The sequence below is a fragment of the Desmodus rotundus genome, chromosome 12, assembly GCF_022682495.2.
Source record: "Desmodus rotundus isolate HL8 chromosome 12, HLdesRot8A.1, whole genome shotgun sequence".
In the NCBI taxonomy this organism is placed as follows: domain Eukaryota; kingdom Metazoa; phylum Chordata; class Mammalia; order Chiroptera; family Phyllostomidae; genus Desmodus; species Desmodus rotundus.
The window spans coordinates 31117902-31132384 of record NC_071398.1 but is presented as its reverse complement, the minus strand read 5'-3'; the positions used below and the strand labels follow the sequence as shown (position 1 = coordinate 31132384).

Genomic DNA, 14483 nt, shown 5'->3' with positions numbered 1-14483 from the left:
GGAAACACTCGTCCTCTGTCCCAGCGCAGTCTGGTGCCTGGAGGTGGTTGGCTAGGGATGGGCTGCCTGCAGCCCCACTCAGGCCCAGCTCCTGGTTATACTCGGGGTTGTGGTACAGATCCACAGCTGACTGGTGGGCAGGGCAGAACTGTGGCCCTTTTTGCCCAAGGTTGAGGTGACCACCGCTGCCCTTTGGGCCTCAGCCCCAGCACTGGACCCTGGTTCTGGGCTCCTCTGCCTGGAGGTCCCTAAGCTTAGCAACTGAGTCCTGTGTGGAAAGGTATGATGCACATCATTTGGGTGTTTTGTTTTATGCAAATAAGTGCTTTTTACTTAGAAACTTGGTACATCAGGACCTTTAACTGAAGAACCAGTGTCACTTGCTCTCACCAGGAAATGCTACCACCTATATGGGGGTGGCTTTGTGCACCCACAGGGTACACATGGCAGTTGGTGGGGATGCTGCCATGTGGGACAGCTAGGGCTGGGGATGGTGTGTGGGGTGTCCTCTGACAGGTTCCAGGCACCTCCCCGCCAGTTCTGAGCCCAAGGCACTCTCGTGGGCTTTGGCTGTGAGGACGACAGGGGCTCCAGAGCTGGGCATCAGGGTCATGTTAAAGCTTGACCTCCGTCACTGTGACCTTGGGCAAGGCATTGCCCCTCAGCAGCCCCTTTGACCACCTCTGCATCTTATCCCTATCCTGTGGCAGACTTGGGGATCAGGCCAATGTGCTGGGCACTCCTGGTAACACTCCCAACCACATTGGGGCACCCTGGTCATCAAAGCAGCTATGTGGCTCAGTCATGGAACAGGCGAGCAGTGTACATAGCTGGCCAGAGGGTCAGGGAGAGCCCCACCCGTCCCACTACCACGCAGCCCTCCCTGGGCCTTGGCATCTCTCTGCAAACAGGTGATGGATGCCCTTCCTGGTTGGAGCTGTGGCGCGAGCCTGCGTGTTCACTCTGGACCCATTCGCGGCCTGCCACATTCTTGCAGGGCACATCTCATTTTTGGCTCTGTGACTCAGTTTCTCCTGGGCATTGGGAAGAAGCAGTTGTGTGAAGCCCTCCTGTGAACAGTGCCTGTCTGGTGTGCGAGCAGCTCTTGACAAGCGCCCACCACCAACACCCTTGCTTTTGCATTCCCTTTGGTCAGCAGGCCAGGCCAGGCAGGGGCTGTGCCTTTGGGCCCAGGAGGCTGGTGTCCATGGGGCAGCAGGCCAGCGGTTGGTAAATGTCAACTGTGGACATCTCCACCAAGGAGCCTGCTTTGGGGCAGGCGGCTCTGGCTTTTAGAAGACGCCTGGTGATTGTAACATTGCAGAGCAGGGGGTGGGAGCTGGGTGCCAGCTGAGGGTCCCTGTCAGCTGGGAGGCCACAGGAGTGGGTCAGGCCTGGGGCAAAGTGGAACTGGTGGGGGGTGGCTGGTGCAGCGGTGGGCAAACCAACGGGGCTAGCAGCAAGGCAGAGGCTGGGCCTCCTGAGTCTCTAATGAATATTAATGAGCAGAGGAGGGTGAAAAAATTAATCTGCCTTATCCTCCTATGGGTGCTACGGTAACGATATGAAATCTAATTATTCGTCCCAATATTTCTAAACCCTCAAACTGAGACTGACAGCCTCCCGGTCGGTTTAATGCTTATCACTCTCAGGAGCGCGTGTTCGCAGCATGATAAAAACCCCTGCGCTCAGCTTTGCTGACGCTGCAGAACTCCTAATTTTCCGTGTGCGTTCTAAGCTGACAGAAGGCAGTGGTGCCATGTCCCTGGCCAGCTCTGTGCCTTCTGCCCGGAGCAGCCCATCTGTGTCTTGACGGGTACTGAGCGCCTGTGCTTGGTGGTTCCCTGGCTGGCCTAGGTGACAGCCCCTGTCTGTGAGGGCAGGTGAGGAAGGAGGGGTACAGGGGCCTTAAGGGGGCCTTGTGCTATACCCCACATCTGGTTTCCAGGAGGAAATTGGTCAGGAGATCTGGGGCTTTATGACTGACTTTCAGCCCATATTCTCTCAGCCCTTAACACTGGGGTGGGCTGCCCCCCTTAGATGGGGAAGGCTGGAAAAGGGTGGGGCACAGCCATCTGAACGGCAGCACATGCCTGCACTTGGCCCCTAGGGGTGGAGGGGCCACCATACCCTGGCTCCTGGGGAGTGTAGCTCGGCCTTGCCCAGCTTGCCCCTAACCTGTCCCCCAGCCAGCCCTAAGCCACAACCCCCATGTCTGCTGGCTGCAGCCTGAAGGCCACCGTTCTGCCCCCAGGGGCATGTCGAGCCCCAGGGGCTGAGGACATGCTATCAGGAGCAGATTTCAATCTCTGCCTCCGCTGTGGAGGGGCTGGCACAATGTGGGGCTGCCCCATGTTATTCTTTTTCTTTTTTCCCTACTAGTTTCTCCCCAGTTCCAAGCAGCCCACGGAATAGAAGCCCTTTTGTGGTGAAGGCGCTGGGCCAAGGCAAGCCCCCTTCCTGGCCTGCCCTGCCCATGGGCAGTGGGGTGCAAACTTGGGAGGGGCTATTCATAACCCCCCACCTTGCCCTGGCCCTTCTGTCAAAACTAGTAGTCATGTATGCCACCAGCTGCTCTCCCTCCTTGGGTGCCCCGCGGCTCGGTGCCCAGTCTGGGTCCAGCTCACTGGACAGGCCCGGTCAGGAGTAAGTGAGAAGCCCTGCCTGACCTGCCTACAGCCCCTCAGGGTTGTCCCGGTCCCTCCCTCCTGGCTCCAGGCCGGCCCCACCCAGCCCCAGGATAACCTGGGGCGGCCACTTTAAGTTCTCTGGGTGCGTCTGAGAATGCTCCTTGTTTCCCAACAAAGAGGTCAGTGTCTGGATTCTCTACCCGCTGATAACCATCAGAAACCCTATCTCTGCCGCATCCGCTGTGACAACTTTATCTGAGGCTATTCCCAAACCTCGCAGTGCTTCTCCTGAAGCCACATAGAAGGAGAGGTGGGGGCCCTGTTCTGGGGGAGGGTGGCCTGGCACAGGGAGCAGATGGTCCTGCAGAAGGTCAGCAGGGCCAGAGGGCCTCCCCCAGGTTACTACAGGCAGGTTCATGGGAGGGCAGGTCTGGGGCAGGCCCAGATGGGCTCTGACTGGGCCCCAAACCTCTGTTCTTCAGCCTACCCTGTGAAGCCCCGCCCATTTCCCCCTGCCCTCACCCCTATGCTCACCTTGCTGGAGGCAACGGCCTTTCGCACCTCAGGCCCCTCTTATCTCCCCAGATCCTGTGAAGAACCCATTTCACAGCAGAGGAGACTGAGGCCCACAGAAGTGAATGGCGTCCAAGAGCACAGGACGTCGCTTTGTGTACCCAGGACTGGAACCCGGGTATGCATGATCTACACTGAATCACTGCATCCTATTCTTCATTCATTCACTGATTCATTCAAAAACAGTCTTAGAGGGTGTGCTTTATGCCAGGTGCAGGGACAGAACATGCAGTCCCTGATGTCCCAGCATGGATGATAGAGCGGAGAGGCCAGCAAGAAACGAGCCGTGGAGGCTGGGGGGAAAGTGCTGGAGAAACAGGGACAAGGCTGAGCTGGGCTGAGGTCTGGCAGGGGCAGGGACTGGGTATGGGCAGCCGTAGCCAGGGCAGTGGGGCAAGGCCTGGAGGGGAGAGTGGGGCACTGTGTGGGCATCTGTGGAAAGGGGACATTGTGGGGGTGGGGGAGACAATAGGGGAGGGAGCAATAGGGAGGAAGAGATGACATGGGGAAGGACCTTGTGGCCCCCAACTCTTTTCTTCAGGGTAGCCCTAGGGCTCAGGCAGGGATCTGGTCATTAGGGTGGGCCTGGTGCCCTGGCCCCAGGGGAGGGGTGGCTAGGGCTGAGGAGGAGGGATCTCTCCCAGCCCTCAGCATGGGTCTTTCTGGTGTGGTGGGAGAGGTCCTGAGTCCCTGACACTAGCTGAGTCCTCTTGGCTCTCCAAGAGGTTGACCCTGTAGCTACAGTCCCTTCATGCTGACAGCTCCTCCCTCACCCCGTGGCACTTTTCCAGCTCCCACAACTGCAGGCAGGGAAACTGAGGCATGGAATGGAAGGGTGCCAGGGGCCCAGGGAGGCCAGCAGCAGGTCTGCTGCCTGTGGCTTGTCCCCAGCAGGACACCCACACTGTTCTGTTCCCTACCCTGGCACTCCAGCGGAGCCCAGACCTGGGCACCCTCAGGGGCTGCCCTGGAGGGCCAGGGGCCTGCCTGGCCCAGCCCTGGCTCTGCCAATTGCGAGCTCTGTGGAGCAGGCTGAATGTGGCCCCCAAAGATGTCCACTGGGAGCCTGAGTGTGACCTTGTTTGGGAAAAAGGTCTTTGCAGATATGATTAAATTAAAGGTAACCCAGATGAAATCATACTGGATTAGATTAGCCTGGTGTGTCCTAAATCCAATGGCAAGGAGAGAAGAGAAGGCAGAGGTGGGACTGATATATCTCTGAGCCAGGGATCCCCAGGATCACCAGCAGCCACCAGAAGCTGGGGAGAGGCCTGGAATGCACTCTCCTTCAGAGACCCCGGGAGAAACCAGCCCTGCCCACACCTGGCCTCCGAACTGGGAGGGAAGGAATTCTGCTTACGACACCAGGTTGCAGTAATTTTTTACAGCAGCCAGAGGAAACTTACATTCTGGGGCCCTCTCTGAGCCTCAGTTTCCCCATCTGTACAATGGGGTTAGTTGGAACAGCTGCCTCAAGACCGAGGTGAGTCAACAGCATCAGGGTGAATGAAGCTCTAGTCCAGGGCCTGCTGGGGAATAACCACCATGGTCCTAGTGACCTGTTGGCACCCCAGGGTGTAGGCCAGGCTGCATGTCACTTATGTGGGAGGGGGCGGGGAGCATAGCCTCAGGGCACTTCCTTCGAGGTCCCATGGGGCTGCTGGGCCCACTGGACACCGGGCTGGGATGGTTGGAAGAGGCCCTTGGGAGCACCAGGGGCAACGATGGCCCATGGGGCTGTTAAGTAAGGAGGCAGTGCTGGGGCAGGGACGTGGGGAGGCACAGCTGGCAGGCCAGCTTCAGTGCTGCCTGGCTGTGCCTGGACCATGGTAGGTAGCAACCATGTGCTGTTGGGGTGAGTCCACAACATGTCCAGTGTCATTCTTACTTTCCAGGTAGGAACATGGAGGCTGGACAGCTGCAGCCAGCAGCACCTGGCGCTGTGGGGAAGAGGCTGCCCTGAAATGGCAGAAACATTTCAGCAGGTGAGCAAAGCAAGATGCAGGGTGGCTTGCAGTGCATCCCCACTTGGGTAAAGAACTAGCAGCACCCCACACCTGGGCTGCGTGTCCCAGAAGTCTCGGGGAAAGCAGTGCAATGATGGGTGGGCTGGGGGTATTCTTCTCTATTACAAACAAATGTAAATGAGAATCAAGGAAGGAGAGAGGGGCATCATCGGGAGTGTACCTGGGCATCCTGCCTCAGCTCCCCTCGCCCCCAAAAAGGCTCCTGGCCAGGGCTGGCCCTACTGTGAGGTTTGCCTCTGCCATGGCAGTGACCCCTGATGCCACCCTTCGAGGCTTCCTGCATGGAGAGCTGCTCAGAGCCAAGGGCCCAGCCCTGGTTCCATCTCCAGGTGAAGGACCAAGGAGGCCGACCCTCTACACTGATTGCTGGGCAAAGACTCACCTGGGACCACACGGGAGGACAGGATCCAGGGGGTCCCGTTTCAGCCTCTCAGGCAGGGTCTTTCCCCACTGAACCTGTTGCCCTGCTTGGCAGCCATGGGGACCCTCCCAGTCTCACTGATGTCACGATGGCTTTAGGGCTAAAGTAGGTGAGCCCTGGGGGTCAAAGGGATGGAAAGAAGGGCCAAGCCAGTGTGGACCCAGCTGCGGGTGAAAGCTTGTTCGTTCATTTGCCCATCCAACCATTCATTCATTCATCCACCCATCCGTCCATGTACTCATCCATCCATCTGTCCATTTATCCATCCATCCATCCATCCATCCATCCTCCATCCACCATTCATCTTGAACACTTTTTTTGTGGCTGGGCCTCCAAGCCCTTGTTTCCAACAGTGGAAGTTGCTACTGGATCAGGAAGGGACCTGCCCGAGTTAACACAGCAGGTTGGTGCCAGAACCACCTCTCAACCACTGCCAGGCTCTGTGCCCTCTGTGTCCTTCCTTAAGCTCCCACCCCCAGTGGGAGTCCAGCCACCCTGTCCCTTCTCAGCCTGCAAGAAGCTACCCCCACCACCAGCAGGAAAGGGTCGCCACACCCCATCGGGCGCCCCTATTCCTGCCTCCTCCTCCCTCTCCAAGGGTGAATACTGCCTGGCGGCTGATAGGAAGATCTGGGGCAGGAGGTGCTTGGGGGAGAGAACTGGGACCCATCAGCTGAGATCGATAAGAGGCCCGCTGAAATGTTAGCAAAAATATTTAGACAATAAATGAAGTATCAGAAAAGTGCGCGTATCTTTAAGAAATCAATCATCTTGTACGTGCGTCTGGACACTCGGCGCCAAGGCAGAGATAGCGCCTGCTGGGGAGATAAGGGTTAATCAAGGATTTAATTCTGCAGGAGATAAAGCTGCAGGGAAGAGCAGGCAGGCTCCTTCCTCCCCAGGCTCCTCCGCAATACCCTCAAAGGTTGTTGGCTGCTCTGGTGCTGGCTCGCTCCCTCGCTCCCCTCGGCATTATCTCTCTGTCTGGAGAGCGTTTCCAGCCTTGTGCCAAGTCTCGCCAGGCTGACCTGTGCCCCAGGCCCAAGGAGGACAAACCCTTCATGGGGTGGGGGGCCAAGGGGGCCAGGGCTGGTGCCTGAGTCTCCAGCCCTGTCCTTATGGAGCCTGCAGGAGTCTTTAGGGTTGGGCAGACAATTCTCCCTCTGCTACTTGATCTGGACGGCTTTGCAAAGTCACTTGACCTCAGTTTCCTCATCTGTAGAACAGGGGCAGCAGTCCCTGCCTCATAGGGTGGGAGGGAAGAGGAAATGAGGGGCTGTGTGTAAGCAGGAGCACACAGGTGTCCATCTTGGAAGGGGCCAGTAATCCCCAGGAGGGAGCAGAGGAGAGACCTGCAGACCCCACTTAGAACATGCTGAGACCCAACCCCTCAGCCACATGCCTTTGTCCTGTCACTGCTCACAGGTTTTCTTGACACTTGGAGCGTTCAGAAACCAGGGCCCCAGAGCTCCCAGCCCACTCATTCCTCCTTCCAATTGTTAACTGCCCCTGACAGCCTACCCTTGGAAAAGTCAATTGCTACTTGAATGCCTCCAGTGACAGGAAGCTCACTGCCTCTAGAGACTGCTCTAAACAACACAGCCTCTATCCCACAGTGGAGCCAAAATTGGGCTCCTTCCACAAAGCCAAAATCCATCCTGGAGCTTCCACTGTTTCCTTCCAGCTTGGGGCCACAGGACAAGAGGATCATCCCAGCTGCAGGCCTACTGGCTCCGGTGCCTGGTGAGCCCTGCCCTGTGGTAGGCACCACTTGTGGGTCATCTCTCTTTTGACCTGCCCAGCTGCCCTGGGAGGCAGGCAGGCTGCTGGCTTCTCCACTTCACAGACAAACTGCAGCTCTGAGTGGAGGCTGGGGGGGTCTGCAGCCTCAGTCCTCAAGGACCCTTCAGGGCTTCCTATGTCCCCCTGAGGTCCCAAACGGTGAGGAAACAGAAGCTCAGAGAGGTCAGGGACATATCTGGGAGCACACAGCAAAACTGCCACGAGGTAGGATACCTTGGGATCCAGACTCTGTGCCACAAAGGTGGGTGCCCTTGGTCTTGCACCAGCCTCCCACTGACTCATTGGGTGGCCTGGGCAAGTGCCTGGCTCTCTGTGTCTGGCTGCTCAGCTGTGACTGCCATTGTGGGCAGTCCAGGGGGCCCTCAGCAGGGTTGCACATTTGGACCCTGGGAGACTTCTCCAATCTCCTGAGGCCCAGACCCAAGCCCAGAGATTCTGATGCAGTGTGACCCACAGCCCAGGTTTTATGGTCCACGGCAGTAGGTAGGGGCTATAAATGCTGGTCCAAGGGTCTTCAGCTAGGGATTCTGCCTGCAGCCCTATCGGCCCTCAACACTACTGTAGGCTGAGTTCCTGGGGCCCTGGTTTCTGCAGCTGAGAAATGGGGGCTCTAAATGCCAGGTTGGAGCTGGTTAGAGCTTTAGGGCAGCATTTAACCTCTAGGTGCTGGTGGGGGTGGGGGTAGGGGAGAAACCCACCTAACAAACCCACCTCTGCTTGATGACTACATGCAGACTGATTGGAGGCTGACACCTGGGGTCTTAGGACCAGGAGACCCAGCACTGCAGGACATCCACCAGCTAGTATGTACCTTGGATCAAGCTATACCTGAATGCCACATCAGGAATCAAAAAGGACCTAGGCCATTGCTATGGCTGCACAGTTGGAGCACCTGAGCCTGGGCTTGAGGGGACCAATCTGGCATACCACCTGGCCTCCCAGGCAAGGGCCATCAGGACAAGGCGGTGTTTCCTGAACACTCATCATTCACAGGCCCCTCCCAGTTACCATGATACTATATGCTGCCCATTTGCTGTCCCATACTTACTTATAATTGATGCCCTTTCTTAATTGAAATGTATTTTATAAAGAGTCTTTGTACTTCCTGCAAGAGGATGCCAGACCGACCTGCCATAAATAGGAGGGGGTAGTTTAGAAGTAACACCAAGACAATGATGACCTGGAGGTATTTTCATCTAGAGAAAGGGTGCTGCCCCGGTGGGGCTTCTTGGTCAAAGAGGGAGACTAGCAAGTGCTGAAGAGGCACTGCTGACACAGGTGCCCTCTCCTTGTCCTCAGAAGGACCCACAGGGACAAAATCAGAAAAAATCTCTTGCCTTCTGCGGCAGTTGTCCCAAAGTGCCCAGAAGACCACTTAGCTTACCACTGGGGGGCCCTGTCCATAAAGTGCTGGGGTGGGTGGGGATGTTCCTGACTTCCTCCTCAGACACGTGCAAGGTCCAGCCCCAGTTTGGCTCCTTATTGCTTCCTCCCCTCAAAAGCCCTTCTTCTCTGCCTCACCAACTTCTACTCATCTGTTAAGGGCCTGCTTAAAAAACCCTCCTCCAGCCCTGAGTTGGTTGGTCATTGTCTCACAAAGCAAAAGGTCACTGGTTCGATTCCTAGCCAGGGCACATGCCTGGGCTGCAGGTTTGGTCCCTGGTTGGGTATGTATGAGAGGCAACTGATTGATGTTTCTCTCCCTCTCTTTCTCCCTCCCTTCCTCTCTCTTTAAAAATAAATCAATAACATCTTTTAAAAAGCCCTCCTCAGGAAGTCCTCCCTGTGTCACCTGAGGTCCCATAGACCCTGCATCACCTCCTCCAGGAAGCCCTCCTTGTGCTCCCAGGCAGTTAACCCTCCCTGCCCCAATACCCACCTGGCCCCAATACCCGCATCTTCTGATGTGTTTCATGTGTAGTGGTGGGGGCACCTGAGCTGGAGTCTACACCTGACCTGGCTTGGGAGGGTCAAAGGGGCCTGTGCCGTGGGTGGGAGGCTGCCTTGGCCACTACCCTGCAACCGGTAGGCGGTCTAGCTGTGGTTGGGGTTCCTTACCAGTTCAGCCTGCCTGGGGGATGAGGCTCTGCTCTGGATGCTTCCGCGGAATGGGCCCCAGGACAGGCCCTCAGCAAGGCTTTGTCGAGCCCGGACGCACCTCTGCCCATCCTGCAGGACTTCCTCCAGCTCGTCTGCGGGGAGACATCAAGGGTGTGAGGAATGCCCACCATGGTGACCGCCCAGCCCTGCTATCTGCCCAGGTCTAGCATACCTCTGCAGCCCCCATCCCCAGGAGCAGTCAGGTGGCTGCAGGACAAAGGAGGCAGTGCCTCCCTGTGGGCCTGGGCCTGAGGTACAGGGATGGTAGCTGGTGCCCAGTTCTGGGGGCCAGACCAGCCCCTCTGGTGGAACTTTCCTGAAGACCAAGGGCTACAGAGATAGGACAATGATGGGTGCCTGCAGCTAGATTTGAGCAGACAGGTGCATAGCTTGGGGCCCATAGCTGGGTATCAGGGACATGTGTGGCCTGGGAACCATAGCCACTGTGCCAGTAACACACGTGGCCCAGGGACCACAGCTGCCATGTCAGGGACATCTGTGACCCACACGCAGTCCAGAGTAGCACTGGCAAAGTTGCTTGTGCCCAGGATGCACGCATGGAGTCAGGTCATCCCTGCTGCCTAGGCTGAGATGGGCAGAGCAGAGGACGATGATGTTGACGAGACCCATCCCCATCCCCTCCGCACCCTCCTCCCAGCCCCTTCCCATTGGCAAGTCCCTGAATCTGCACAGCAGGCCTGTTAAGGCAGCTGGGGAAATGCTGAGCTTTGCTTTCTGCACCTATAAGATTGGATCCCCAATACTTCCTAGTTCCTTGGGTGGTATGAGGATTGAATGAGATATCCACCTAGCATGCTTAGCACAGTGCCTGGTGGGGCAGCTGAGGTACAGAGCCAAGCACTCCTCACAAGGCCCTCAGCAAAGCCAGAATCTCCACCTGGGTTGTGCAGAGCTCAGCTCCATTTACTCTTTGAAGATCAGCAGGGACCCCAGAATGCTGTTGACCTCACATGGCCTTCAGGACCTGTGCTCTCTCTCTGGAAGGACTGGACCCTGACTCTTCCTCAGGTCTTGGGGCAACCATTGCCTATCTAAGGGCCTGTCTCCTAGCTGAGGGTGTAAGGTGCCAGGGGGCTGAGGTTCTGTGTGCCATGGGCAGGGCCACACTCTCTGGGCTCTGCCAGCTTATATGGCCTTGGCTATGACTCCGTGGCATGGCTAGAGTAATGGTATCCGCTGCAGAGCCAGCATTCTGCTGTTTACACAGACAGATGGCCCTTAGTGGTAGCCCCTTTGATGGACACCCTCACAGTGTGGGGCCTCGGGGCTTGGGCAGGGTCTACAGTTAGGCTCCCGGGTTCAGCCCAGGCATGCCACATGATCCACCTGACCTTGTGTCATGGGCTGAATGGTGGCCCCCAAGAGATACGGCTACCCAGAACCTGGGATTGTGTCCTTATTTGGAAAAAGGGTCCTTGCTGACGTTATCAAGTTAGGGTCTCCAGATGAGACCATTGTGGATCACCCAGTGGGCCCTAAGTCCAAGGACAAAGGTTCTTGTAAGAAGAGACACACAGAGGAAAGAATCCAGGAAAAGGCCATGTGAAGACAGAGGCAGAGATAAAGTGGTGCAGCCAGGAGGAAGCTGCGCCTGGGGCCCCAGGGAGTTGGGAGAGGCAGAAACGGTCCTCTCCTGGAGCTTCCAGAGGGAGCGCAGCCCTGCTAACACCCAGATTTTGGACTTCTGGCTCCCAAACAGTGAGAGAATACATTGCTGATGTTTTAAGGCACTGAGGTTGAACACATTTGTCAGGGCTGCCCTGGGAGAATCACATCTGCATGTTACCTCTCCTCTCCCACCTCAGTGTCCTCTTTGGACAGGGGAAGAGTGGCAGCCATGCCCTCAGATGGCAGCACCTCCCTAGGCCACACAACCTCTGCTCAGGAAGGCCAGGCCACCTTATGCCTCAGGTGCCACCCAGGCTGCCTAGGCCTATGGAGGCCTCATGTGGCCTGGCCAGGTCCCTGAGCAAGCGCTTCTGTGGCGGCCCCACTTCCTGGAGCCTCGATTGGGCAGGCTGTGGCCTTAATGGGACCGATTATCAGATAACTGCCGGCCTAATGGCAGAGATAACGTGTAAATATGCCAGGAGGCCTGGCTAAAACATTCTAACTGGGTCCTTGTCTTCCCCAGGGCAGATAAGGTGGCAGGAGACCAGGGTGAGGCCGGGGAGGCTGGTGCCCCTTTATCAGCTCCGCAGAGAGGGGGGCAGTGGCCAGCTCTGTTGCTTTGTGGCCTGCCCACAAGGGTCTGAGTCCTTTGCCAGCCCCCTAGCATGCCTGGGTCCCAGCCCATGGGCCACAGTCTCCTCAGGTCCTCAGAAATTGGTGCCAAGGGATAGGAGTGTGGCCCAGCCACATGTGGTCACCCAATCCTGCCCAGGTGGCCCTATGAAGCTAGCCTTTTCCTTAAGCCCCCCTGTATAGATGAAGAAACCGAGGCCCTGAGAGGACACATAGCTGGCCGTGGGATGCCAGAATCTGAACCCAGGCCACCTGGCTCCAGATGCTGACCAAGGGTCCTGGCTCCTTGTGTCCTGGGTGTATCTGGGTCTCTGGTCCTCCACCTGGCCAGCCCTCAGGGGTAGGTGTGTGTGAGGGAGAGATGGGGGATGAAGAGGCTGTCTAGAGATGAGCTCGCTGGGCACTCATTTGTCCAGCCACCTGATGGGTCCATGTGCTGCTTCTGAGGCTGGCAGGGAGCCAACCAAGGACTGAGCCTGTGGACTGCCCACTCAGGGCAGTAGGATCAGGGGGAAGCGTCCAGAATCCTAACGCAATGGCTTACCCTACCCCGACAACTAGACACACACTAAGCCACACGGGTTGGCTGCACTTGGGCCTCTTAACTGGGTTGCCCATTCATTCCTCTGGGCACTAGTTCTCCTCCTGGGGCCACAGACAGGACAGGCACAGTGGTCGTGATGCCCTCCGTCTTCACATATTTTCTTTTCTGTGTGCGGAATGTTCGTGTAGGAGTTGTTCCTGGCCTTGTTGGTCATGGAGCCCCCACGAGGAGATAACACTTTCCATCTGAGGCTGCTGCCTACCTTCCTGTGGGAGGGGAGCTCAGAATTCAACTCAGTCTTTCCATGTGTGGGCCGGGACTCAGGGGCATGGAGGTGGAGGAAGGCAGCTGGCCCAGGTCGCCCCATGAGCAACAGAAAGAGTGGGGCAGCCCCAGGCATCCCAGTCTGCCCTGCTTGTTATACCTGTGGGGGCCTGTGGTCCCTTTCCTGGAGCCCTGGCTCTGGCTTGCCCCCCACCTGCCCATGCACGCACCCACAGGCAAACGGCCGTGCTTCCTAATCAGAGCCCCACGGCTGGCGGGCCGAGCCTCACAGATAACAGCAGGGCTAGTGTTCCCCACAGCAGCCGCTCCATCTCATGAGTATCATGCTTTGACAGACAGGCCTGTCTCCTGATAAAGGCGGCTGGCTGTTCTGCACGGCTGGGGACAGAACCCACCACCCTGGGTTTGCTGGGGGCTGGTGAAGACCCCGGAAAGGTGGGGTGGCTGGGAACTGAGGGACCTGGGCTCGGAAATGGCAATGGTCACTAAGACAATCCGCCTTCCAGGTCAAGGGAAAGCTGTTTTAGGCGCCCCCTGTGGGTGGATGCAGGTCCACAGCAGGTACCTGGCTCAGTGAGTGGAACCTGACTGGATCTAAGCTCCAGCTTACCTAGTGCCCCTGTGTAGCGTGGAACCTGTGCAACTATCCATGGTAGCCCTGGTGATGTTCAACACCTGTCTGCTCAGATAACCTATTTCTAGGTCTCTGTTCCTGCCCAAATCCTCCTGTGGCTGGAAGAGGGTCAAGCAGGCGTTAAAGTGCAGTTAGTACCTCACAGAGACCCCTTCCAACCACAAGTAAAACTGCATTAGAAAAGTGGGGTGGGTGAGACCACTTACTTCTGGCAGACTGGGTATCTCATGAGGGTTCAGTTCAAGGCCAAGAATGAATGAAGGCAGAAATAAGCAAGGGCGAGGGGCTAAGAGGTGGGAGACGCTGAACCAGGGGTGACAGCTGACAGGGAGAGTGACAGGCAGGAAAATGCAGTTATTTTTAAATAGCCTCTGTAAGAGCTGGAGGACCCAGACAGTGGTAGCTGTGCAGACGGCCACTTCCCAACCACACTGACAGGAAACCCAGGGCCCACAGAGGCCCAGGAGCACCCAAGCCACACCACGAGCTCAGGTTAAAGGTGGGACTGAAACCTAGGTCTCTGGACTCATGTCTCAGTGTTCACCCATGTGGGCACCTGGGGAAAGGACAAAGGAGGCACAGCATCTGTCCTCGAGGAAACACAGATGGTAACATCTCTAATGGTTCGCCAGTCAGAGTAGGCTTCCAGGTGGAGGTGTCCTCATCCCCAGAAGCCTCCTGTGACCCATATCTATTGTTTTCTCTTCCCCAGCTCCAGCCAGGTACTGGCCAACTCTTCTCTATCTACCCTGGTCCCTAGCCCCTCAGCTGGAGAATGAGGGCAATGCCATTTACCCCAAGAAGTCACAATCTTCACATGGTTTCTGGTCATTTATTGAGCCTTAGCCAAGGGCCTGGCACAATTTACAGAGATTCCTCCTAGCCACACTGAACTTATTCCTCAGTGTACAGATTGAGAGACTGAGGCTCAGAGAGGTTAAGCAACCAGCCCAAGGTACACAGTAAGTAGGTGGGAGGTCATGGCCAGGGCCTCAACACCCTTTTCTGGGCCGAGGCAGGAGGCGATGGAGAAGACAGGGGATAGAGGGGCTGCTGAAGAGGAGGTGGGGGTGGGTGGGTGCTGTGGGCCAGCTCTGAGCTCTTCTGTCCCGTGGCTAACTTCCTGCTGTCCTCAGTTTCCCCATTTGCTGATGGCCCCCTCTGGAGGTAGGGCAGGCCCTGATGCCTGGGTGGACCCCCC

General features: G+C 57.1%; 1 protein-coding gene and 1 long non-coding RNA gene across 9 annotated transcripts in view; one reads left to right on the top strand and one right to left on the bottom strand.

Annotated features, from left to right (window-relative positions):
• The window catches only part of ZFPM1 (zinc finger protein, FOG family member 1), a 76368-nt gene that overhangs the window by 9652 nt on the left and 52233 nt on the right, over window positions 1-14483 (bottom strand). For all 5 annotated transcript variants that reach the window (XM_071219990.1, XM_053914653.2, XM_053914652.2 and 2 more), the window contains one exon: window positions 9513-9646. In XM_071219990.1, the coding sequence (XP_071076091.1) occupies window positions 9513-9646 (134 nt within the window). The remainder of the gene's footprint in view (window positions 1-9512; window positions 9647-14483) is intronic.
• The window catches only part of LOC112300696 (uncharacterized), a 56864-nt gene that overhangs the window by 7841 nt on the left and 34540 nt on the right, over window positions 1-14483 (top strand). Inside the window, exons 2-5 of one of the 4 annotated variants that reach the window (XR_011650665.1) lie at window positions 3216-3321; window positions 5099-5188; window positions 7336-7394; window positions 8189-9504. This is a non-coding gene — a long non-coding RNA (uncharacterized lncRNA). Of the gene's footprint in view, window positions 1-3215; window positions 3322-5098; window positions 5189-5478; window positions 6483-7335; window positions 7395-8188; window positions 9505-14483 lie in introns of those variants that run through there. The other 3 variants (XR_011650664.1, XR_011650663.1, XR_008425653.2) reach the window with 3 other exon arrangements.